The sequence below is a fragment of the Perna viridis genome, chromosome 7, assembly GCF_037379345.1.
Source record: "Perna viridis isolate PV_CMFRI_1.1 ecotype Kerala chromosome 7, ASM3737934v1, whole genome shotgun sequence".
NCBI lineage: Eukaryota > Metazoa > Mollusca > Bivalvia > Mytilida > Mytilidae > Perna > Perna viridis.
Window position 1 is genome coordinate 8,478,772 of NC_142451.1, and position 27,416 is coordinate 8,506,187.

Genomic DNA, 27,416 nt, shown 5'->3' on the forward strand with positions numbered 1-27,416 from the left:
TCTCAGTGTTTTAAAGACAAATGTTAAATTCTTATTGAATACTTCTTAGTGAGGACTTCGTCCGCTATAACTGCCTATTATTAATTATGTATCTCATTTACATTATTTATATCACTGGAAAAGAGAGTCTTTTATTGTCTTCTATTGTATGCCGTTCGTGTCTCGTTTTTATTTTAAGAGATTTATACTCTGTTTATGTTTCAATATTATTAGATCTGAAGCGATTCCATAGTATTTGAGTATAAAAAGTTTTTCCTATTTCATTCCAGTTGTCAGTGCAAACTACATTTTTAATTGCTAATAGTAAAAGTGAATAACATTTTTTAGTAAAATTGTTTTTCGATGTGACTCTTAATTGACAGGCCATATAAAGCAACAGAACATTCACTTTTTCAAATTGTATATTATTATATATTTGTTGGAAGGCAATTATTAACATCTTTACATTATTGTTCTTTAACATTCAGTAGTAGCTGATGTCTGGAATTCGAAGTGAACAATAACTCTTATCGTATTGATATGATGTTTAAGAACTGTAATATTTCATTTTATGACAAAGGTATTTCAATGATTTTTTTACCTGACATTGACATTTGCTAGAACCTGTTTCAGGTAGATACTTAAAGCTTTCCAATGACTATGTCAATTTTTTTCTGGTTATAATGGCGAGAAAAGTAAATGGATGGCTGAAAAAAAACGTATAAAATAATGACTTTAAGAAAGACAGACGTTTTGTTGTGTTTTCCGTATTACTGTATTTATTATGTTTTTCTTCAGTTACATTGTTTATATCGAAGGTAAAGAGAGTATTTTATTGACTTTATTTATATGTTGTTCATTTCTCATTTTATTGAAAAATGTTATTTATACATTTTTTTGTTTCAATGATAGACATGAAGAAATCTCATAATATTTAAGTTGGAATATAAATGAAGAATTATTTTCCTATTTCATTCCAGTTTTCGGTGATAACGGCATCTTTAAATGTATCTATACATTTCATTTTATACCAATGGAATTACCGTGAATGTGTGTAATTTTTTTTTTTTTTTTTTTTTTTTTTTTTTTTTTTATTGTCGACATTTTTAACTTTTTAAAGACAATGCATCTAGTCCAATTACGTCTATCAATATTTTGTAAAATCATTTTGCCGAAAATGATGGTAATTATATAATTGTCATAAAAACAAGAACAGTGATGACTGTTTCCCTTTGTTGTTATAGGAAAGTGGTATCTATCTTATTAATAGCAAAATGTCAGTATGAAGAGCAGTGATTCACTGTTACATTCGTCAGTTTACGAAATGTACGATCCATTCCTGGCCTTGATAATGTTACATTCATTTATTTCTGCCTATTCATGCCAAGAAAAATACACGACGCCTGTTTTATAGGCTATAATAAAAAGAATATTCCGAATTAAAATGTCATTTATTACAAATGACACATAACATTATATACATATGTGTACAAGGGGAGCTAACTCACAAAACATTTTTAGAATATTTGTGTTAACTCCACAAAAAACTGCCAGCCTACAAAAAAGCTGGCGTACCAAAAAAGGCATGTAACAAAATAATTACAAATATTTTGTAATACATTATTCTAATATAAACATAAATGACATATAAAACTTGTATTTGTGTGGTATGAAGGGGTTGGGGTGGATAAATTGATTTTAGAAATTTTCACAGTAAAACTAACTGTACCATTAAACATCTTACACCAAGTTGAAAATCAACGTGCAAACTAAACAATATTCATAGCCGACATAAATTAATTTAGGCCACTAAATTTGGGTTTTGTGGAAGATATAAAAAGGTAATCACACTTTGACAAGTTGAACTTTGGTTATTCTTGAAAAAATTGGATTCATTTTTATTAAAAGGCACCTCATGCTTATTGTAAGTATGAACAACTGTTGACAGTAAAAAAAAATATTTCTAATGTAAATTTTAACTGACAACGCGTAAAGCAAAAGACAATTTACGTTTTCGTATCATACATTATTATGAATTTGTTTTCACGAAATTATTACCATCATTTTACTATTTTTTCTTTAAAATTCCTGAAATAAAATGCCTGAAATAACTCTTTTTTGATTAAAATAATATCTAAGAATAGTAATATTTCATTGTATTGAAAAGGTGTTTCAATGTTATACCTGACCTTGGTTTTTGCTAGGACTTGTTCCAGATAGATGCTTCAAGTTCTCAATTATGGCAACAGTAATGGATGGCTGAGGATATAATGTATGAAATAATCACTTTAAATAGATAAATGACTAGCACAATTGTTTGTTTTTTTGTTGGGGTTTAACGTCCAAGCAGCAATATTTCAGCTATATTCAGACGATGAACATGAAATAGATGATAGAATGAACATGAAATGATGATGAAATGAAAAAGGGATGGGAGACAAGGACAATGGGGTAAACAAATTTTGATTGCCACTGGAAATAGGGAGAGGTGGGTAGGGTCGGGCAATTTAGCCTCCTGTGGCGGAGCCCTATGGTTCCTACTCCGGGAGAATACCACAGTAGGGTTCTTTAACATGCAATGAACGTGGCTTCTTCCCAACACGATGCACCACTATGGTTTGCGGTCAGGTTTTCCGTATTATAGCCTGACAACCCCAGCATGTAACACGCCAGGGGTACCCCATTCCACCACCTGGGGCACACATCCCAGTTGCTCTGTGGGCAGAGCGCCCTAGCCCCCGGCTAAGGTTCTGAGCACTATTTAGTCGCCTTTAATGACAAGCTTAGCGCTGCTGCAGGCCTATTCTTTTAACACCCGGACCTGCACGGGGCGACTTGCACAATAAAAAATATTCCAAAAGTCGTTTTTTGTAATAAATCATGCCATTTATTGATTTGTGATATCAAGTTTGAGATAAAATTCTCGAATTTAAAGAAAAAAAGTAATTGCGTATGTTTTGTGGTAATTGTCGTTACCTAAATCTTTTTTTCGGATTTGTGTCCACTATTTCCACGTTATTTATTACGCTTAAAACAAGATACTTAGTTATAATGAATGATTTCGCCCTGATGTCAAAAGTGCCCCGGTGGAGCAGGGCATGCATTCCCTTCCGTATCACTAGATGTCACTTCCGGTTTTTGTGTGAGTTCATATTGCTAGTGGTTTAGTTTTTTGTTTGATGTCTTGTTTCTCTTATCTTCAGTTTTTATGTGTAATCTTTTTATTTTGTGTTCTTCGTTGTGCATGCATATCGTCTCTGTTTTATGTGTTCACTTTAAGGTAATAATTTTGGATTTTTACGTATTTGAATCATCCCACTGCTGATGCTTCTGTTTCGAGCGAATGTGCCTTCAATATTTTGTACAAAGGTAGAAATACAACGACAAATGGTTAACCAATAGAAATCTATATGGTATACATGTAGTTTCGACGAAAATATTTATACAATACTAATTTGATATTGTTATGATTCTTCGTTAATATTTGACCTTTCTGTACTTATCATAATACGATATTTTGTACTTATACTGTGATGCATCAGCCCTTAATCATCAAACAAGTAAGCACATTCAAATTCTTACAAAAAATGTTGTTGTTTATATTATTCATTTCGACATGTATTATTTGTTTGTTATTGATAAGTGACTGACCTATCTTTATATAGTGTTAAATATCTGTTTACTGTAATGTGGACATAAATAGCAAACACCACGAGTCCAAAGTACTTAGTTCGATGTCAACGTGTATTGAGTGCTTAACATTTTTATGTGGGAAAAGATATGCAGAAAGTACAAATGCTTAGTCATCTAGACTATCTGGGCGGCATGTTTGATTAATAGACTGAAAGTCTGAAATTCGTCTTGTGTCAAATAGTTTTTAAGTAGTTTTTTTAATTTTGTTATTATTCTTATGCATGTGGTTTGTTTCTTCACAAGTACATGGAACATTTGCCTCCGATTTTATGTAAACAAGATACATAACGGGAAGCAGGTTGCTATGATAGATTTATTTGATTGATATAATAATGAAAAGAAACGACAGAAAATGAAAATCTATTTCAACCATGTGTAAGATTGAAAGATTTTAAAAGAAAGATTGAAGTTTTATAAGAATGATTAACACTTTGATCTTGCATGTTTACAATCATGTAATACACTATTACACTATTGCTAGAAAAGCAGAGGACGCTGACACTTCCGGTGCATGTGTTTCATGCTCCCAGTTTTTAGTGGAGTCCGAGTTGCTCATTTACTTTTGTTATTTTGTATGTATGATTTCAGTTACTTTATGTTCTTTGTTGTGTATGTCTGTTTTTCATGTCTGGTCTTTGTCCCTGGATCACGTTCTTTTGATTACCACTATAACCTTTGTTCCCTTGATTACTCTTACTTATCAATTTCATACCGCTTTATTACATGTTTCCCTTGTTTAATTAGTTTGGTGATTTCTATACATCCAAATATGTGTCGCTGTAACAGACATTCTTTTTTATCAATTCTTCGATTTTGACCATGATAATAAAACATACATATTAAAAAGAAAGAGGAAATCATGAATGTAGAATTGTAATAAATATGTTCATCAGGGTTAATTAAAATAAATAAATGTTTCAGTAATAAGTCTCGGATTTCGAGAAAAAACATATAATGGTAAGCATGCCAAAACAACCTTTTGTAGATCTCAGGCTTTATTTTAAGTGTGATGGGTCCTGTAATTCAATCGAATAAAATATTTATTGCTTTAGTGTTGCGTGCAAAGTAACTAATGAATTTATTCAATCATTGGCAATTTATTTTATATATGAAAATTTAAGAATTTGCATCTTCGCAATCTTCTTCTCATAAAATAAACCCATTGGGCAACTAATGTAATAATTACTCTCGTAGTGTGCTTAATACGTGTACATCAATAATGTTGGGATACATTCAGCAGGATGTTTTATTACAAGATGTTTTTATGTTAATATAATTATGGTATTTGGGAAGCTGAAATGCTTTAACGTCTGCTCAAACAAGATTACGACTAAAAAAAAAATAATACAAAATAGTTATAAAGTCTAGTCCACTGTTAAAGTCATTGAACTATTTTAAATCATATTGGCTTACAACCCCTTCTACCTTAACAATAAACATGAATATCTTATATTTTAAGTAAGTTATTGGTGGGTGGTACATGTAAAGTGCCTTTATCTTTGGCCTTGGCACATATTTCAACACATTTCAACCCAATAACAGACATGACATTAGTTTAAATTTATATTCGTTTATATATAACGTTTATCGGTGAGATAGTCTCAAGGTGATCAAACATCAAACCTTTTCTAGTGCAGTTTTAGAACGCTGATGACCTTTCGAGTGAGTGGATTGATGTTTGTAGAATTGTTGTAATGAAATACAGTGAAACTTGTAAACTAAATAATCTGTAAGCCTGTCTGAATTGAACAATGAATAATCCAAAAACCTGTCTAAACTGAACAATGGATAGTCAAAAAAAAATCTGTCTATAATGAACATTGAATAATAACAAAAACCCTGCATAATCAAACAATTTGTTTTACCTTTTAAATATATTTTGAACATTGGTTAAAAAATACTTGTCTCAACCAAACCAACTTGGTGAAGGCCTTATAAAATTAATTAAACCAAACCGCAGGTTTCATGCGTCGTGATTTTAGTTTTTAGCTTTAGTTTGATCTTGAGAAATTGTCATCGTTTCGATACCGCCTTCCAGAGCTTGCTTAAAGATATGTTTAATTCCATTAAATACAAAAAAGTGACCTCTTATTTCACATTATTAAGTGCAATAACAATTTTATTTAGAGGACGGGAATGTTGTGGTTGTGTTGAACATTATCAATATCTGCTTTTATATTATTTCACTTATTAAGAGGGTCACCAAAAGGAACCAATATTCTAGAAAACGTTATGCTCACATGCAATGTAATTTTGAATTTAGATTTGATGCAGCATGACCAAGTTTATTGCTCAAAATAATGTTAGAAGTTTAACCCTTTTAATATTTATTTTACGAATTGATCATTAATAATAAAATCATTATTATCTAAACCATAAAAGTTTCCATGGAGTCTAATTCTATCAACAACAAACCTGGTGCTTTCATACTTCTTGACAGTAGATTTGGTTGTTCAAGTTGCACAGTACTTATATTGGAAAATCTTCATTCTGTAGTGTACGAGGGATGGAGAAACGGAAAAGGGGGATGAGGATTTAAAATGGTTAAAAAATTCTAACAATTAAAAAAAAAGAAATTATTCAGTCACATAAAATCATTAAATTCAGTCAGTTTAAAATATTTCAGAATATGTATGTTTTATGGTTGTAATGTCATACATGTTATTTAATGAAGAATAAACTGCCACGCCATGATTTTTGATATGCTCGTGCGACATGTAAAAAAAAAATATAAAATATTAAAAAATGTGCCATGCCTATAAATGTTATAAATTTCATCACAAATTTTACATAGCTTCAAACCTCGCAACAAACAACTGTGAATAGTTTGAAGTAAATCGAACAGGCCATGCCAAATGTTGGATGACATGTAAAATCACGATCGTCTCTCTTTTTGATATAATCTCATAATTCAGAAACTAAATTCACTCCAAAAGGTATACAGACCGTTATTCACTCATAACAATTATTTGTAAAAAGTCTACAGTTTATTTGAAGTATGGGTTTTTATGTTACAGCTCGACGTGCTATCGATGATGGACGGACAGACGGACAAATATTTGTATACCATGTTTCGACCTGTTTTTGACGGCCGTATAAAAAAGGGACGGGGCCTTTATGGGGAAATTGAGATTATTTTCGTTAGGAATTGGGGTATACAAGCATGAGGATGACGCAAAGGAAATGGTGGTATAAGTCATAAATATGAAGTTATTTTTAATATATTTCAAAAGCTGTAATGGGGCTGTATTTATTACAAATAAGAGCAAACACTGTCACCAATTACAACAGTCCCTGCCAAGGTATGTTTGTTTTCTTCATGATAAGAAAGATTTAGTTTTAATTTCACAATCTTCATTATCGTGACTTATGCTTGTTGCCAAATACAATTTGTAACAGTGACTGCAAAAAACCGTATCGAGTTAAGTTCGATTAAGGTAGGCTAAAATTAAGTCAAATTATTTAAAATTTAAAACAGAAATCTAATTGCTAAATCAAAACTATATTGCAAAATTATTAATCGTTCTCGTGTAAATATATGTGTATATATATTTAATGATGAAAGGGCACAAGTGTGATAATAAAAGTTGATCAAGGGTTTAGTCCCAATCCCAAAATAACACCCATGGCATAACTCTGAATATTTCTTACCAAACATATTACATGATTTTAGTGCATAGAGGCGTAGGAAGGAACAAAATATCGGTACGTTTTATATCTTCTAGATAAAGATTATTGGTACGGTCGGAGCCGTACCAACCGTCTCGGTTTCTACGCCCATGGTTCATATTCCACAGTATGTATTTGAATTAAACTACTGAAGAATGTGATTCATGATTTTAGAACTTTTTAAGAAATACAATGTTTTTTATTCATGCATTTTCGTTTTAATTTGAACTTTGAAAACATACATCTTATGTAGATATATCAAAAATTCTGATCCCAATAATTATACAACTGACCTGAGATTTTCGTTAAAAAGAAATCCCACAATATTTTTTCTCATCTGTTATATTTTTATATAGCTTAAAAAACTCGAACACAGTCCGTACTGTTGTGGGTTATTCGTCTAGTTAGTAATTTCTTTTTTTTTCTTCCAAAACGTCTCCGTTAGTTTCTTTTCATTTTGCTCAAGAGAAACAGCACTGAATCATAGCAGTATGATCTTTACTATACCGGTATTTGAACGACGTTTTACTGTTTTATAAATTGTTTTCTGTATTACTTTTACTTTTCTAATTATTTTCTTATTCGATTAAATATTTTCCTTACATCCTTAAAACTAACTGTGACAATTGAAGTAGTAAAAAGATTAAAAATATTTAAATTTTATTAATATGATCAAAAGAATTCCCGATTTATGGACCTTAAACAGAAAAAAAAACTTTTTAAACCTTACCACTCCTTATTCGAATTTGTTTTTCCGCCCATCAAACAATTCGTCACTCCACATAGACGTTCAACGATTACTCGTGTTTTGTTTTCTTACTGTGGATGAAGCCTTCGGTATGTTTCTTTTGACCTTTTTCAATTTGTTTTCATTTCATTGATTTTGTTTTGTTGGTATTTGTTGTATTATAGTTTGTTTATTTGTTCTGTTCAGGATTCTGCTAGCAGTTGGCCTCAGCTCTGACATTTAGTTGAAAACTAACTTTCTTTCTCATTGATATATAGTTCATGCAAACCCTTTTTCCCAGGAAAAAGACCTTTATCGTTCGTATTTATAACTACTCTTTGCACGAATTTTTCATTAAACTTTGAATTAATGTTGGAAAAAAAGACGAGTATTTCGAGAAAACATTCTTCCCACTTTGCAAAAGGTTACTATTAATCTCTTAAAAAATAGTACTGAATAATAGCAAATATAATAATTTTATTAATGTTATGGCAACAAATTCTGTTTCCTTTACATAAAATTTGCCTTATTGTATATAAATCGGTTTTGTCTTTTATTATTGCATTTTAATTCGTCTTCATGACACAATGCTCTATTATGCAAACACAAAAAAAACTAGCGTATCTAATAAAAGGAAAACGCAGTTTAATATATCAAAGCAGATGCATTTATAAAGATCATGTATCTGAAGAAAAAAGGCCACCTTAGGTTTTTCTTATGCTTATTGGTGTCTCAATCTACATACTCGTCAAATTTCCGTTTCTCTCCACGTCATTCAATTTTTGTTTGTTTTTTGCTTTACTTATCTTCTAATCTGATTTCGAATTCCACTACAATAAATTTAACATTTGTAGGATAATAGATTTTTAAACTTAATAATTGAAATTTAAAAAAATGCATGTGATAATGATGTAAAGGATCTTTTTGACACAGTGTAATATATTGTCCTAACTAAATCTACTTTTACTCAGTTTATGAAGGAAAAGGTGACCATTCTTTGCAAATATTTTTTTTCACAGTGAGAATCATACATGCTTTTCATGTTTTAGTTATTGTACATCAAGGGGACCATAAAATACAGAACAAAATTGATCAGATACAATGTACCTTTAATAAAAGGGATGACTTTTGACAGAAGTAAACATCTTTTTCATATTTATAACAAAACTGACCAGTTTAATATGAAGAAGTAATCTTTAAGGGATTGACATACTGGCACATTATTGACCACACTCAAAGGAATTTGATCAACCGTTCTACAAAGATATTTAATTTTCTAACCTAGTTTAAAATGTTGATTGTAAACATCTTTTTGTAAGGCAATGACCGGTTCCTTTTCATAGAAATAGGACATTTTGATAGCAAAATAAGAACATGTCATCATATGTTACCATGTTCAGGTCACATCTACTCCATCATTTAAATTGTCAATGGTTAAAATCTAAAAACATAAATATCAAGGAATTATCAATGAATATTACATGTATGTTGATTATACGAAACATGGTATTGGTTTAATTTTGTTTCTATAATTACTTTCTATAAGCATCTTGTTCGAGATCTTCTGTCGTACTTTAATTTGTTCACCTGAATCCACTTATCATACAGCCTTGACATAACTCAACAAATTATCAGACGATGCGATGTAAATTTTGATAAACTTTCTGAATATTGTAATGTTTTATCGGTTATTCAAACGAATTGTATCTTACCCTTCTGTGACGATTTCGAAATATTGATACGTCGTAACAAGGTCAGGCTTGAATTTTGTACCCATGACATCCATTTAACCCTATTGATTTCTTGTTATTGTCAGACCGGGATCTCAGAACGAATTACCACAGTATCAGAAAACACAAATGCTGTACCACCTGAAGTTATGTCTCAGCATTTAAAAAATCGAAAAAAGCGACATTTTGAAATGGCAGCTAAAAAAATGGAAAAGGTCAAAATATAGTACATTGCAATATTTCGGAAATTCAGGTAGTCAGGAACTTGAAATTTAGAACAGTGGTATAGTTTGACATGCTTAACAAGATTATGCAAAAACAAACCGGAAACGATATGTTCCTCGTTGCTTTGACAACCGATTTTCCTGCTAAAATTGCAAAATTCTCCGATTTAAATGAAATTTGGTTTATTGGATAATGTAACATGCATGCTGAGTACATATTTATAGGTTTCAAGACCTTTCAAAAGTCCCCGTTGCCATGGACACCGATTATCCCGTCAAAATTTCATTATGCTCTGATTTTAATAAAATTTGGTTTATAGGGTAATATGATATAAATGCTGAGTACATATTTATTGGTTTTAAGACTATTCTAAAGTCCCCGTTGCTATGAGCACCGATTTTACTGCCAAAATTTCAAAAGGATTCGATTTTTATACAACTTGGCTTTCAAGCTGACAATTACACCCTGAGTCAAATTTTGTGGTTTCAAGAAGAATTAAAAGTTGCCGTCACCATGGTGACCGATTTCTAAATGTCTCAGACTGGGATGAAACTTTGATTCAGTGGTGCAAATGACTGGGTGAGTCCACATTTCCAGATTTAGAATCAATTTGATAGTCGCCGTTGCCATGGCAATTGATTTTTCCACAAAAATTCTAATTCCTCTGACTAGAAGAAAATTGGATTTTATGGTAAGAATTTTAATCCAAATGTTAAAGCATTTTACATCAAAATCAAGTCGTAGGAGCGTTACAATTCCTTTATGCAGTGAGCAAACGAAATTGTTGAGAATATAAACAAAAAACTTCTACAAATACCTTTTTTTTTTTCAAAATCGCTTAAGGCTAATTACACAACAAAATCCTCCGCAAACCTATAAAAGCTACTTGATTCATAATTTACCAATTTGCCAGCTCATAAATTAACACGATTGATTTTGATTCTCTGTCAGAGTGGTTAGAAAACGAGAAGAAGAAGACATTGATTCTCTGTCAGAGTGGTTAAAGGCCGTGAGGTCTTTAATTTTGAAACGAATGAAAGTTTTAAGTAGGCCAATGAGTGCCAAGGCTACATCAGTATTGTAAAACCCCGATGTAGCAAAAACATTGTCTACTATACATGACAAATATGTTGTCATACCAGTAGAAAAGCCCAAAACAACATTGTTTTTGTCTGCAAAACGTTCTACATCCAATGTTTATTATCAGAGAGAGACGTAAAAAATAAATAGCAGTGATAAGACCTATACTGCTACCACTCTTTCCAAAGAAGAGATTGTGGAAAACCATAAATCTGTGTTATCCTCTTTTGGTCTCTCTACCAAGGGCGATGATTGTGATTTACCGTCTATGTACTGGATTCCTAAACTCCACAAGAATCCATACAAACAACGTTTCATAGCTGGATCTGCAAAATGTATTACCAAACCTCTTTCAAACCCTTTAACTTCTATATTCACAACTGTCAAAGAAGGTCTGCAGTCTTACCACAACACTTGTTACTCCCGTAGTGGTATTAATTCAATGTGGATCCTGAAAAATTCGAAAGAACTTTTGGAGACAATCAATTCAAGACTATTATCTGAATATAATAGCATTAAAACCTATGATTTTTCAACACTGTATACTTCTATTCCCCATACTCAGTTCAAATCCCGACTTAAAAACATTGTACATCGTTGTTTTTCCAAAAAAGATGGTACACCTAGATACAAATATATAGTTCTTGGTAGAGATTCCTCATACTTTGTAAGAAATAATTCCAAATCATATTCCAAATATACAGAGGAAGATGTTTACAAAATGCTGTAATTTTTAACCGACAACATATTTGTCCAGTGTGGTGGACGTGTTTTTCAACAAACGGTCGGCATTCCAATGGGAACAAATTGTGCTCCTTTACTTGCTGACCTATTCCTTCACTTTTATGAGGCTGACTTTATAGCAGATCTGACCAGAAAGAAAGAATATCGTTTGGCTAGATCCTTCAATCTCAGTTTCCGCTATATAGATGATGTATTATCTTTAAACAATCCTAATTTCGGGGATTTGATACATCGCATCTACCCAATAGAACTTGAGATAAAGGATACTACAGACACTGTGAAGTCAGCCTCATATCTTGACCAGACATGGAAAACAGACACACACAACTAAGAACATAAAGTAACTAAAATTATACATACAAAGTAACAAAAGCAAGTGAGCAAAACTGGGAGCATGGACCAGGTGCACCGGTAAATCAAATCATTTGAACTTACAACTTACTTATCTGTACAATGGCAAAAAAAAAAAAAACGTCATAAACTATTTATATATGTGCATGCTGCCTTGTTTACGAAATTTTAAGGTTAAGTTGAACGCTATTGGGTCGATGTAAAATAATAAAAGACGGAATATTCATTATTATCTTCTCAACCAACGCATTATTCAGCCCTACAGTTGCTACTCTATTTCTTACTTGTCTTGTGCTTGGCGGAATAGCAGTCTTCGAAATAAATTTAAGGTGCTATCTTTAGGATAATTATCACATGGCTGTGACAACCTTACCTTGTATACTGTCAACAAGTTGCAGTGTGATAATTTCACACATCTAATGATGCACCACTGAGGTGACTTGGATCACCAGTACTATACCACATAAAGGAAAGTTTGTGCTTTAAGTTTTAAATCATTTGATTTTTTCCTTTTCTTTTACTAACAAGATAAACTTTGTGCATATTATGATTAAGCAGAAGAGTAACATATATACCCTTTTAGCATATCTTATTTATGCTAAAAGGGTATATATTTTATCAATATATCCAGAATTACTGTTTAAAGTTGAATACACACTGTACGAAAAAAAAATTAAAAAAAAACATTTTGAAAATAAAATAACAGTATTCCTGTTGTTTCACGTGTAAAAATTTACTGGTATTATCTCCCCGTGCAGGTCCGGGTGTTAAAAGAATAGGCCTACAGCAGCGCTAAGCTTGTCGTAAAAAGCGACTAAATAGTGCTCAGAACCTTAGCCGGGGGCTAGGGCACTCTGCCCACAGAGCAACTGGGATGTGTGCCCCAGGTGGTGGAATGGGGTACCCCTGGCGTGTTCCATGCTGGGGTTGTCAGGCTATAATACGGAAAACCTGACCGCAAACCATAGTGGTGCACCGTGTTGGGAAAGATGCCACATTCCTTGCACGTTAAAGAACCCTACTATGGTATTCTCCCGGAGTAGGAACCATAGGGATCCGCCACAGGAGGCTAAATTGCCCGACCATACTCATCTCTCACCATTTCCAGTGGCAATCAAAATTTGTCGATCCCATTGTCCTTGTGTCTCATCCCTTTTTCATTTCATCATCATTTCATGTTCATTTTATCATCAAGTTCATGTTCATCGTCTGAATATAGCTGAACTATTGCTGCTCGGACGTTAAACCCCAACAACCAAACAAACAACTGGTATTATCAATAAAAACATTTTTTTAAGCCGAGTTTTTTTAAATTATATTTGACCTTCAACTTTCAGCTTCTGAGGTTTTGTAAATATTGACGAATAGCCGGGTACACCGTTATATCGTCGTTGTTTTTGGTATCACTCTACTTTCATGTATTTTTTTAAAGTCACGGCTTACAGTAATTTGAAAGAAAACATTTTTGTGTTTAGTCATACAGTTCATGTTAAAGATAAGAAGAACTTGTTCTCGACCCATAAAATAAAACACGTGACTAACGTGACTGTTGCGATAAAATTTCTTACATAATTATGTTGATTATCATACGTTTCAGAAAAGCTAATTTATAGAACTACTGCTCTTCGGCTCTGTAATACAGATCGAAAATGGTTTTTAAATAATGAGTGCTATTCACTCCTCATTGCCAAAATAATTGGTAATACATTGTACTTGTGGGCATTAAGAAGAGGGGTATTATCTGAACATTTGATGCCGTTATATCAAACTTGCACACATAATCGGTATTGGGCACGTGCCATGCATGGAATACAAAACTTTAACGTCATGTTATGAATGAAGACCGAATGTTGAAACCACCGCTTTTGAGTGTGACTTGGTACAGCCACTTTCGATGGAAATGATGAGTTGAGCGGGCAGGATAAAATTTCTACCGGCCAAAATGTGTATAATCAACTGTAAAAATAGTGCAAAATGTGTACAATCAGTTGTAAAAATAGTACAAAAATAAGAAATGATATATAAGTGAATATAAAAGAAACAGCATACAATTACAATTTAAGTTCAGCAAAGAAGACGCCAACTTCAAAATCAGTCTTCAACTTTTTGTGGGGAAGACGTGTGAAATTCAAGGATTAAAATACACAAAACAAATTTGTTGACACCATGAAAGTACATCATCTATTATTTGTTTGTCAAAAACACAATGATTCTCAATGACATCTCGAAGTCGGAAGGAAATTTTCATATTTACAACCTTTAGATATTTATATATTAAATAATGACAAATGATTTATCCCTGCTAATGAATATTTTTAAAAATTAAAAGGGTTGCCACATCAACACTTGTTTCCATCTACTATAAATAATTAAATGCGATGTACATAGTATGGCGATGCATTGAAAATATTTTAATATGATAAAAAGAAATCAGTATAGAGCAAACGTTTTTTGCCTGATATTTCTTCTGGAATCATACCATGAAAGAACTGCTGTTTAGAACATCTATTGTCAAGATTTGCACAAATTTGATTTCTCAATATAGTTTGAATTTTCAACTGAAAACTATATTGATCTAACGGAATCCTCGAACCACAATTTATACCCACGAGTACTTGCACATTATTCGATTTAAACATCTTAAAAGAAACGTATGTGGTCACTCAACTCTTTTTTAAATATCCTAAGATAAAACTATGTACTTATTGAACTCTTTTTAAACATCCTACGAAAAACATATATAGTTACTCAACTCTTTTTGAAATAATCATTATTATTACAAACAGACCGGTATATATAAATTGTCGATTTTTGCGGGAAATTGTCTGACAATATTTTTTTTTATACCATGTCTGTTTTCAAATTCATTTGACATAACTTTTATCAGACTCTTGATTCGTAGCTTGATATATTTATATTTAGGAGTCAATAAAAGTTAATTTGGCATGAATTGTTATGGGTATAATTACATATCAACCAAGTGCTCTGGCAAAAAGATATAACAAGATACACAAAGGGATTAACACTTAAGCATTTTATACGCTGAATTTAATTGCACTAATAATAGTATAAAATGAAAAATATTAAAAAAAACAAACTAATCTGTAATTATTAAAAACTACCAGTAGAAAAGAAATCAATTCTAAGAAACAATTTACCTGATTATTTAAAAACCTGTTCATTTACAGATACACAACAAGTTCGTAGTATGTATGGAGTTATGATGCAGTTTAATTTAAACTGACGATAAGGTAAAAAAAGATCTACATGTAAGAAAATGGAAGTGATCTTTACAGTTTGGTGAATACGTCAAATCGGGATATTATTGTGAGAACATTTGCAAAAAGTTTGTAATCGTATCGACGAACACAGTATTATCGAACTTTTTGGTGTTTAACTGATAAATCACATTTTCCAAATTCTCAAAACTTGAATCGTTAAAATATAATCGTATAAATAGATGAAATACAATATCCTTCATGTTTAAGACGTCATCTAAGTAAATATTGTGTTGGTATTTTGGCTCATTATGATCATTTAGTTTCACGCGCTACTTTTACTAAGTAAAGGGAGATACCATTTTAAAAATTAAAATAACAAAGTTTATCTTCGTCAGGTCACAACACTGCTATAATGATTTTTATTCTGCAACTTAGCTTTCTACTATACAAATAAAGGGTGCAGAATAACGCAAAGTTTTATTCCTCCACTGCATAATATCGTCTCCTGGTTATGTATACATTTTCAGTTATGAGCAACGTCAACAATATAGAGCAGCTAGCAAGTTTAAATGTGCCTTTGCAGACCGCCGCGCACAAAAGATTGTTGGAAAAAATAAACTGATTTAAATAAATTTTGCACGTTTTATTTAGAAAAAGTGGTTGCAGATTAAAAACAATACATGAACATTGCCGAAAATATCAATATTTATTTGTACTCACTTCGAAACAGTCAATATTAACTCGGGGAACCCACGCGATCTGACTGTTCCTAAAGGTGCTTCAAATAAATTTGATATTTCCCGGCATTTTACATGTATTGTATATACACTTTGCTTATAATGTTTTGAATATGTAGATCGCACTACATAAAGGTAAACAACAGCAGCTATATGAGCACTACTGTTGACATAAATATCTACACACCATTGGTATCTACACACCATTGGTATATACACACCATAGGTATCTACACATCATTGGTATCTAAACACCATAGGTATCTAAACACCTTAGGTATCTACACACCATTGGTATCTACACACCAGAGGTATCTACACACCATTGGTATCTAAACACCTTAGGTATCTACACACCATTGGTATCTACACACCATTGGTATCTAAACACAACAGGTATCTACACACCATTGGTATCTACACACTATAGGTATCTACACACTATTGGTATCTAAACACCATAAGTATCTACACACCATTGGTATCTACACACCATAGGTATCTACACACCATTGGTATCTAAACACCATAGGTATCTACACACCATTGGTATCTACACACTATAGGTATCTACACACCATTGGTATCTAAACACCATAGGTATCTACACACCATTGGTATCTACACACCATTGGTATTTAAACACAACAGGTATCTACACACCATTGGTATCTACATACTATTGGTATCCAAACACCATAGGTATCTACACACCATTGGTATCTACACACCATAGGTATCTACACACCATTGGTATCTAAACACAACAGGTATCTACACACCATTGGTATCTACACACCATAGGTATCTACAAACCATTGGTATCTAAACACGATAGGTATCTACACACCATTGGTATCTAAACACCATAGGTATCTACACACCATTGATATCTACACACCATTGATATCTACACACAACAGGTATCTACACACAACAGGTATCTACACACCATTGGTATCTACACACAACAGGTATCTACACACCATCGATATCTAAACACCATTGGTATCTACACACAATAGGTATCTACACACCATAGATAACTACATGCTTACGGTGAGGAATCTTGAAAATGTTTTCAGATGAAAGGGTTGTCAAGATTGATTCTCTCTAGAAAAGACATTTTGACCACAGTTAAGCGGTTCAGTTATTTCAGTAAAAACCTACAAAATACTAGTTCGTTTTGTTTTTTGTTTTTAGTTTACATAGTATTTTATTATATAACTACACGAAAGCTATAATGCATTACTTTCCAATAAGAATTCAGGACAAAGTTTCGGAAGAACTTATATAAATGTATCTCCTATAATAGTGAATTTTAATTTTCAAAATGTAACACGCGACATTTGAATTAGTTCCCTAGTGACATGGGATAAGACATATTTTTGTTTTATGTTGGAGTTAATTGCATCTATAATCGAAGTATAAAAAGCCTCCATTTTTTAGCTATTGCATATCAGAGAAAACCTTAGTATTCTTATTGGTAAAAACACGTGTGTCTTCCTGATCTATCATTTGTTTCTTGTATTGTTCTAGCATAAAATGTCTCAAAAGATTTCACAATCGTATGATATCCCTGTCATTTTTAAACAGAGCAGCATACGTCTTTAAATGCAGTTTGGAAAGTTTGTTCTCCAACGCTTTAGTAATCACTAAATTGAACGAATAAACAACCTGTTATTGGGATTAAATTCAATAAAATAAATAACAATATACATGAACATATATTCCGATGTTATTAAGATAATGCAAAAAAATATATCTTAAAACATTGTACCGTGAAAGATACTTCACAAAGTTTTTTTTCGTCAGTCGAGATTACGTAAATATCACATGCTTCGAGTTATCAGTTTACATACAGATATCTAGGTAACCTAGACAGAAGAAACTATCGATTTGAAATGTACACGCCACCTATTCGTACTTCCGTCACCCCATTTACCGTTACAAATAGATGGCTGACAAAACTATTTTTCCATGAGGTATAATAATTCACCAGTTCAAGTAAGTCAGCTTTTATAGATTTAACCATGTCAGATGTCAATGGATATAGTTGAAGGGTTTACAATTTTAATTATACATATTGTAGAAATTTCAGTTATGTCTTTTCATGATGTTCCAGACCATAGCTTGTCGATGCTTAGTGGATTCCCTGTACAATGATTAGCATTTTAGCAATAAACAGAGGAGCTTCACAAGTAGACTATGAACGACCGACTGTTAATTACAGACCGTATATGTCTACTGGATTGCAAAATTTGGATCACAAGAAAAAAAAATAACATATTGTTAAAATTATTTGAACAAATACGAGCCTTCAAAACTGTGGCATGTTAAAAAGACCCGTCTATGCTAAAGTAATCTTCCCTGTATCAATTTGATCCGATGGAGCAGTGTAGCGAACAGAGTCGTCACATTCTGAGACGTTTATAGAGTGTTGTAACTGGTAATCATTCAAAACAATAATTTGGTGTCATTTATGAAAATGATCGTTTGTATTAGTTTCAACTAATTTAGAAATCACTGACTGATTTCTCAATATGAACAGCTACAGCAAGAACAATTGAAAGAACCTTTTTTGATAATTTTATTTTTGTCCTTTACAAATGTTTCAAACGAAGTTGTAAACAATAACTGAAGCTTATTAGAATTCATCACATACATCTAAAAATTGAATGTCAACAATTCATCATAGGAGTATATAATCCGAATTTTTACTTTAAGAAACATACTAAAAGTGTTTTATACACCCGCAAAGGAACCTTTTGTAATGGAAATTTTGCCTTACATTTAAATTTCTGACGGCTTTGATCATATTTGTTATGATAAATGGACTAGAGGCCGTGCAAACGTTAATCGGATTTTGATATTTATAAAATGTAGACTTTTTCCTTTTTAGTTGTTTTCCATTTACATAAGGGTTTTTTGTAACCTGAATCGAAGAGCACAGTTTCAATAACCTTTTGTAGGATTTTTTATCTAATTAAGTAGATTTCATTTAATTGCAACGGACGTTTATAGCACTTAGTTCTATATGATTAACTTATGCTGTACATTTCCAGCTTTTAAAATTAGAAATCATACTAATAATTTTACATTTATTTCAATGTTAACTTAGGTATATAAAACCCGAATATCAGTAAAGGTCTGCAAAACTTATTGCAGAGTAACAAATTGTAGCAAAATGTTGACAATGAAAAAAAATCACATTTATAGCATGTGCTGATTACATTATTACCTACTGCTCGCGGTGACAAATTATTTTTTCTTTCCCCTTACAGAGATTCCTAGCGTACATTACGGGTATGCATTAGTCATTAATAGAAGACGTACTTCGCTGTATTTTCGACCATCATCTTTTCTGACCTTTCAGGTTGACGAGGTCTTCCTCATGTGTGACTACATCTTCTTTTGGAAAAGTGCTTTATTGGTTTTTAGCCCGGGGTCTTCTTTATACTAGTATGCTTCTATTTTACTTTATGTACTATGCTAAATTTCCTTAAAAATAGGCATTTCGGGGATTCCACCTCAAATGTACGTCTTTAATGCACGAGAACTGTACTCGAGATCGGTCAACATGATGTATCAATACACTTCCTTTGTATTAGTTTGTTTTATTTTAAACAAAGCTAAGATCATTTTCTTTTCGCGGATGAAGAAGACTGGTATTTGATTAATTGGAATTTTTTCAGCAGAGAATTTGAATTGTCGCTAAAATTTGGAACACTTTCTTTTTCACAGAAAACAAGACCCCTCCTTCTTGCTAATAAAATGGTTGGCGCCTTTAACCATTGTTACTCTTGATTTTAAGATGATCTTTTAAAAAAGGGTAGTTTTTGTTCACAAATAACCGCGTTGTCTTATATTGCTGCTTCAAAGGTTTCAAAGTAAAAAAAAAACTTTAGTTTCGCTGTGTTATTTAAATCGTTTTCATAGGGAAGTTAAAGGAAGTATAATTATACATGAAAATGAGGTTTATAATTAGAAAAAAATCACAAAATTCATTCAGAAACTCAAATACATGTACTGTATTAAGTCCAATTTACTGAACAAAAGTATCAACATATAACATTTTTATGCTGTAGAAGAGGAACTGAGTTTTTATTTCCCAAAATAACAAAAAGGGACAATTTTCCGCTACCTGTCTATATACAAACCTCTATTCCAAAAAGAAAAATTAAAAATATTCAATGCTCAAATCGAAAAAAAATATATATATTATGGACCATTGAAATACAAAACAATTTTGAGAAACGTCCACCGTGCAGTTTTTTAATATTTAAATGGTCTTCAGGTAAGGCATTGGAAAGAAATTATCAGTTATATTTTGAAAAAAAAATACCTTAATGGCTTAAATCATGTAAGCATTCAATAAGCTACCATAATTTAATTATGATTATTTATATTGAGAAAAGAGCATTATCAAACACAACATGGTTCAATAAATGATGCAAAATAATGTCAAAAAATATTTATTTTCTGTATAAACAGACAATGTCATATGATGAAACTGCATAGTCATATGCTAATTATAGGCACACCACGAAGATAGAAAGCTTGAAATCTCATAAGGAATTATACTTCAACTTTAAAAGGTTAAGGAGTTATGAAACTGGAAGGATATAGATTGAAAAGCTGTATTGTCTCGTACCTGAGAATTATATTTCAACTTGAATAATTATCAGAATGAATTTTGGTATACAATAGAAGGCGAGATTTCAAATATTTTCACAAGTGAAAGATATATTCCTCAATGTATCCATTTCGAAACATTTAAACACTATTTTACTTTTGACTTTTTCTAGTTTACATAGAACAGTGTTGCTTTAGGCTGAGATCTTGTTCTTGATGTTTACCCTTTATTTGCGGTAAACTCCCTTTTGCATTAGTATTATATTGAAACTAGGATTTCCTTCGTCAACAAAACCAAAACACTGACAAGAACTTTTATATAGATATGTGTATCTTGTTGTAGATATATATAAGAAGATACAATAAATATGACAGAAGGTAAGTACATATTACGCTACTCCAATTTGTTTTTGCAAAGTTCTATATTACTTCTGGTTCAAACATTTCTTCCCACATTAAAGATTATAAACATTCGCAATTAATTGTAGACACATTGGGAAAGTGTTTTTAATATAACACTCACCAAAACTTAACGGAACATGTTTAAAAATGTTATTCTTTTCCCCCCATTTCTAAGTTTATATTTAAATATATAAATGAGCATCAAACTTGAATTATATTTTGCAAAATAATTTGTCTACCTTATAAATTATCAACATAACAAATATCATAACTACTTATTGTATAGCGTAAAGATGGCATCATAACTTTTTTTGTGTTAAAGCAAACCTCACTAAGGTCTTCTTTTCCCCCATCCCTACGCCTCTAAGGCAGCCATCGTTATACCTTCCAGTGTCATCAGATAAATTTGCAAATATAAGGTTTGCGATTCCATGACTATTCCATACTGTTATGATACTTTTGAATTGTTATTTTCACAGATTTGATCCACGGTGACATATAAAGGAGATTTTATCTAATTTTTGAATATTACTGAATTTGCTGACAAGTCGCCTTTCAATCAAATTGCGAATGTTAGGCTTTTATACAAAATCTTTACCATTTGTACATGAGCTAAACTCATTCTCATACTACGAAAAATGCAAAAAAAAACCTTGTTTATCATGGATAAAATGTAAACAAATTTATTAAGGTCTTCATAAGTTAAATATTTACATTAAGCCTGAAATTTTCTCTACATCTGCAAAATTTAATCAAAACTTAAATTTGGAAAATAATTAAACTACTTTTGTAAAAACATCTCCCCTTAATGGCTATAATCAAAGCGATAACAAATTATCATTAAATCGTTTAAAAGCTTGGACCTTTGTGTACGGAAAGCGAATCGGTTAATTCTACGAATGGATGAAAATTAACTAATCAACGGCTCGCAAAGCAAAAATGTAATGCATTCCCCCTTTTTTCTTTGAAATCATGTATCATCACTTCTTAAAATCACATTTTATTTGTATAAACATCTTCAAGACTAGTTTGACCTGAATATTAAAAGGACAAATTATTTCCGAATCACAATTTTTGATTGATTGACAATAAAAAAAACCAAACACAATGTTGGTTAAATAATAAAAGATAAAGTATCTTATTGTTTTTGTATAATGAAGTATGACAAGGGTCGTGATCCTTGATGTTGATGATTTGTTGTAAAATCTTAAAAGGATGACTAGACACATACATTTTACCTTGTGTAGGCAGACGTTTTCTATTGACAAAAATAACAAGGAAAATGATTAATGCCCAAAAATTCATTTGAAAACATTTTACATATTACTAATTATATAATTACTACCTTAAATGATGGGTACTGAAACGTTGCTGTCAGCATGCAGAATATTTATTTGATTTGACGTCAGTTGTGCATGCCGTTTATTGGACGAAGTCAGAAAATTGCCGCTTTATTTAAAAGCAGCAAGCAATACAATTATTTAATAACAATTTTAACCCATGCTCCGAAAAGTGAAAACAATTGAATATGAAGTTCAGAAATTTTTTAAGACTTTCCGGTGAACTGACTCAAACAAAGGGTAAGAATTATTTATGTTCTCTACTTTCTTTGTCTAGTTTTCTGCTTGTTACATTGAATGTTTTTATTAAATTTATAGTAAATAAATTTTGATTTTGTTTTCAAACTTATGCTTGCTTTTAAATTTCATGACGAATTTTGTATAATATTTTCTCTATTTTTCAGGTGGAAAAGGAGAACAAAAAAGGTGTTCATCTCCCATACCCATTTTGTCATCTGATAGAAGCGTTATATTTGATTTAGGAATTGACAATCCAAGCCATATCAGCCCAGACAGCGACAGTCAAATAGATAGTGGCTTTGGGGAATCATTTATTGGTCACTGCAGACATAAGGATAGCATAGTTTCAAGTGCTTCATTTGAAAGAGAAAATTTTTTCGCTTTACTGAGAAGGGAGAACAGAGTTTCTTCTTCAAATGATGGAGAGGAGTGCAGTCTTTCAAGATCGAGAACATTTTCTCTGCATGACGAATATGATCAAGAGAACAATAGGTTCAAAGCATATTTACACAACAGATTTGGAATGACCGGATCTGAACCCGGGCAGATACGGAATGGTACCGGTATTTATCATATCTATAATGGTACTGTTGTAATTACTGACGTTTTGAATTCATCTCTTCTACTTTATGCAGCAAGCGGAAGACTTATTAAATGCATCCCAATAAAGAAAGGATCTGAACCATGGACCACGTCGGCCACGCCAACTGGAGAATTCGCAGTATCTCTAAGTCGCGAAAAATGTGTATTGGTTATTTCTCATGCTGGTTCCGAGAAATTTAAATTTGGAGACAATATTTTGCAATATCCGAGTGGTGTTATAGTTGATAGGCGAAATAGATTCATTGTATCAGATATTAAGCAAGATAAGATATTCATATTTTCAGACAAGGGCGAGCTTATTAGATCGGTTCCCGATGAAGATAATGGGTCTTTCTCTTTGAAATCCCCGCGTCATGTTACTTTGTCGCATTCAGGTAACATTATCGTCTCTGACTCTGGAAATCATTGCATTCGCGTATTTGATAGACATGGTGATCACGTGAGAGACATTGGAAAATACGGTTCCGAAGACGGGGAATTCAAATTTCCGCACGGAGTTTGTACTGATCATGAAGATAATATTATAGTTGCTGATTATTACAACAATCGCATTTCGATGTTTACAAAAGACGGGACATTTATTCAACACCTTCTTACATCTCATATGGGACTCAAACGACCCCAGGCTTTAACGATTAGGTTTTTCAATGGAAGTTATATAATTTTAGTCACATATGGAGACAGCAAAGCAAATAAAGTTGCTGCTTATAGAATTGTTGACTCAAAATACAAAAATGACATGCACGAAGAAATTCATGCAAGTGTATGAATTGTTTTTACTTCATTCCAATCTATATAGAAAAAATGTATATATAAATATTAAGTTAAGGGTTTTGTGCAATAATAACTATATGTTTGTATATGATAAACATTTACATAACTGATGATATAAAGTGAGTTTAGAAAAAAAAACATTGGCTCAAACTTTTATTCATAGTGGTGTCTTTTTGTAAAAGAATTTGGTATTAAAACATAAGATATATTCTATGTACAATTTTACAGAAAAGGCCCAAACCAAAGAGAAAGTAATTACTAAAATCTTACAGCTTTACTAACTTTACATAGCAATCGTAACAAACAAACCAACGTTTTTAAGAAGGTTTTAAAAGAAATGACAAAATTTAGCTTCCTTCAAATAGACCGCTTATTTAAAACTTTTTCACTCTTATGTTACTGTTCTTCCTTAGAAAATTCTATAATGGAAGATCACTAGATGTATGTACATTTTGTTCTCAAATATGACCTTAAATGAACATTCTGTAAGATTATAGGATAAAAACACAAACACCGAGCTTAATTACTAGGTAATTGACAATGAATATAGCCTATGTTTTCCTACGTTTTAAAATATTCTATAGGGGATTCTCGTTGTTTTATTAACTTTTTTTAAAAACAAGTATATAAAATTTCTTTGAAAAATTGTATGAATGAAACTGTTCTAAAATTATTTTATATTTTAAAAATCAAATTTTGTTTTGGTCACTGTTTTCTAGTATATGAAAGAAAACTCAAATTCCTATTACATTTCTGTAGAAATTTATCACGTTAATTGTCTCCCGCTCGAAAGAGGGTTTTACAAATTAGTGTTAAATTTTACTATATCTAGTTTTATTCCATTTTCTTTATTAGAATTAGAATTTTTTTGACATCATTGTGAACACTATTTGCGAACTGAAAATACTTCTGTATGATTTTGCAAGACGACAGAAAAGAATGCTCCTTGTAATGGAAGTGATCTACCTTTTGCAAACTTTCTATTCCATCCGATTTTTTACTCGTTTATCAGTGTTTTCATTGAAAAAATCAAATCATTTGTTGAGTTTTAAAGTTCTTATGTATTAAGTACATTTATTTTATTTTTTATATACTGGGTCAATGACATAACTTATTCAGAACTTGGCTCTATTACTTCAGTAAACAATAACATTTTTAAAGTCAATGAATGAACAATATACAAGATCGTAAAGAAAAATAAAGGAATAATAATGTGGAGCATGTATAACCTTCATCCAGAGTCTTCATCATCATCAATTACTTCTCTTGATACTTCTGAAAATACGATAAACACACAAAGATACAATGAGGCCAAGCTGCATTATACCATTGTTCAATACAATTCTTATTTTGAGTAGATTGAACAAATTTGACAGCTTTTTTTTGCTAAATATACATACTTTCTCATTTAAATACTCACTAGTGGCTAGTGACAGGAAAGTATCTTCATTGACAGAATGGAGTCTATTTTTGTAAACTTACCAACATTCGACATCGTTTGAAATAATCCAAGGATTCACGATAACGTCTAACAAATGTAAAACAAGAAATTATGATATAAAAGGAAGGGTTGATCTTCCCCTGATCATGCATCTGTAAAATATGTATTAGCTTTCCAGATTCCAGGAAGAATTTAACCGTATAAAATAGCGAGTCTATCATGTAAAAGTATTTATCGAAAGGTTTATGACAACTAATTTCAATTTAAACAGATGTACAACCTGTGAAAAGGGGAAAAAAGAATTGAGGTGATTAAACTAAAATACAAATTCAGTTAAAGAATTTGCAAAAATCAGAAAAATCAACTCTTAAAACAAATCAATTACAAAAAATATTGCCTATTTTGGGGTGTATCACATTTTTCAGATTTTGCATGATTCTTACAAAGACAGCTACTTAATTAAATTGTTCGTTTTTGACAAGTTTTCACCGCAAAGTTTCAAGATATACTTTTTTTTAAATTCTAAAATGTATAGTTAAGGCAGGTTTTGACTCTGTATGAATCAGACTGTGTTTGAAATGTGAAATGAAATAAAAAAAAAACACTTTTACAGTGTAAGTTGACTATTTGTATCATCAGAATCAGAAACGGTAAAGACTGGAGTTTGGAGATTATTTTGAATAAATAGATTTTACAGACTTGCATTGCAAATGAGCATTTCAGAGGTTGATAGCCCTGTCAAAACCGTCATTTCTGAAACGTTTTTACATTAAAGTGAAAACAGCACATCCATTAGTGCAGAGATCAATCAGTGGTCATTTTTAATAACTTAACGATGTGATATCGCTATACTGCTATGTTTTTAGATGCATGTTTCGGAGTTTGAATTTTGACGAAATTCACTAAACATGCATTGAATGGGAATGGTTTTACCATCATTGGTTTTACCATCATTGTTGACATGCTACAATGATTTTGATCTAACTGTTTAACATTTCTGTTTAATGGAGTTTGCATGTATTGTTAAATACAATAGATTTTTTTACATTTCATGAGTTGAGATTATCTTTCTACAGTTACAACTTTTAAACTGTTCTCCTGATTGTCTTGCAAATATAAAGTACTATTAAATATTTGTCTAATTTTCATTTTCAAAATTACACACAAAATGTAAAATAGGCAATGGTGTCAACATAGGAAACAAATTCCAACTTCAATCGTTTATTTGAGTATTTTTTTTTTGAAATGTATAAGTGTTATCTTAAAATTTAAAAAAAATCTTACATTCTTGACATGTACTTTAGTGCCAAAACAATAGAAGTGAATCATTTATATATTTTATAGGAACTTTTATCTTATAACACCAATAAAACTCAGCTTGTGCATGTTATTTTATTAAGATGCATTATATAGTTGTTAATACATCAAAATATCTGATATGTAATGTCCTCTGTACATTGATGTACCTTCCAAATTTCATTATTATCACATTACTATGACTATATCTAATAAGTTATTCGTCATAAACATGCTAAGCAGTTTCTAATGCTTAATTAATTGAATACTACGATTTTACGATCTACGGTTCAAGTTTTGACAGAAATTATCAGCATTATTCATAATGTGTGACTCGATATCTTTAAGTTTATTTCAGTCTTTGAATGGTTTAGTATCGATTCTGTGGTATTTTTGATCTGAAGTATTCAATGCATTGGAATAGGGAGGACATTCAATGGGCGATTAAGGATTTCGATTATAAGAGTCTGTCTATAAATATGATATTCTATGTGGTAACAATTAACTGTTCCAATAATTAAGAATTTAG

General features: G+C 31.5%; 1 protein-coding gene across 5 annotated transcripts in view; it reads left to right on the forward strand.

Moving 5' to 3' along the window:
• Window positions 1–26,730, forward strand: part of LOC148611192 (uncharacterized) — a 51,369-nt gene extending 24,639 nt beyond the window's left edge. The window contains exons 1-3 of one of the 5 annotated variants that reach the window (XM_088591461.1): window positions 7,041–7,109; window positions 21,135–21,169; window positions 22,938–26,730. In XM_088591461.1, the coding sequence (XP_088447587.1) occupies window positions 21,160–21,169; window positions 22,938–24,145 (1,218 nt within the window). In that variant the 5' untranslated portion in view covers window positions 7,041–7,109; window positions 21,135–21,159 and the 3' untranslated portion in view covers window positions 24,146–26,730. Of the gene's footprint in view, window positions 1–7,040; window positions 7,110–17,266; window positions 18,164–18,197; window positions 19,619–21,134; window positions 21,170–22,937 lie in introns of those variants that run through there. The other 4 variants (XM_088591458.1, XM_088591457.1, XM_088591460.1 and 1 more) reach the window with 4 other exon arrangements.
• The last annotated feature ends 686 nt before the right edge of the window (window positions 26,731–27,416 follow it).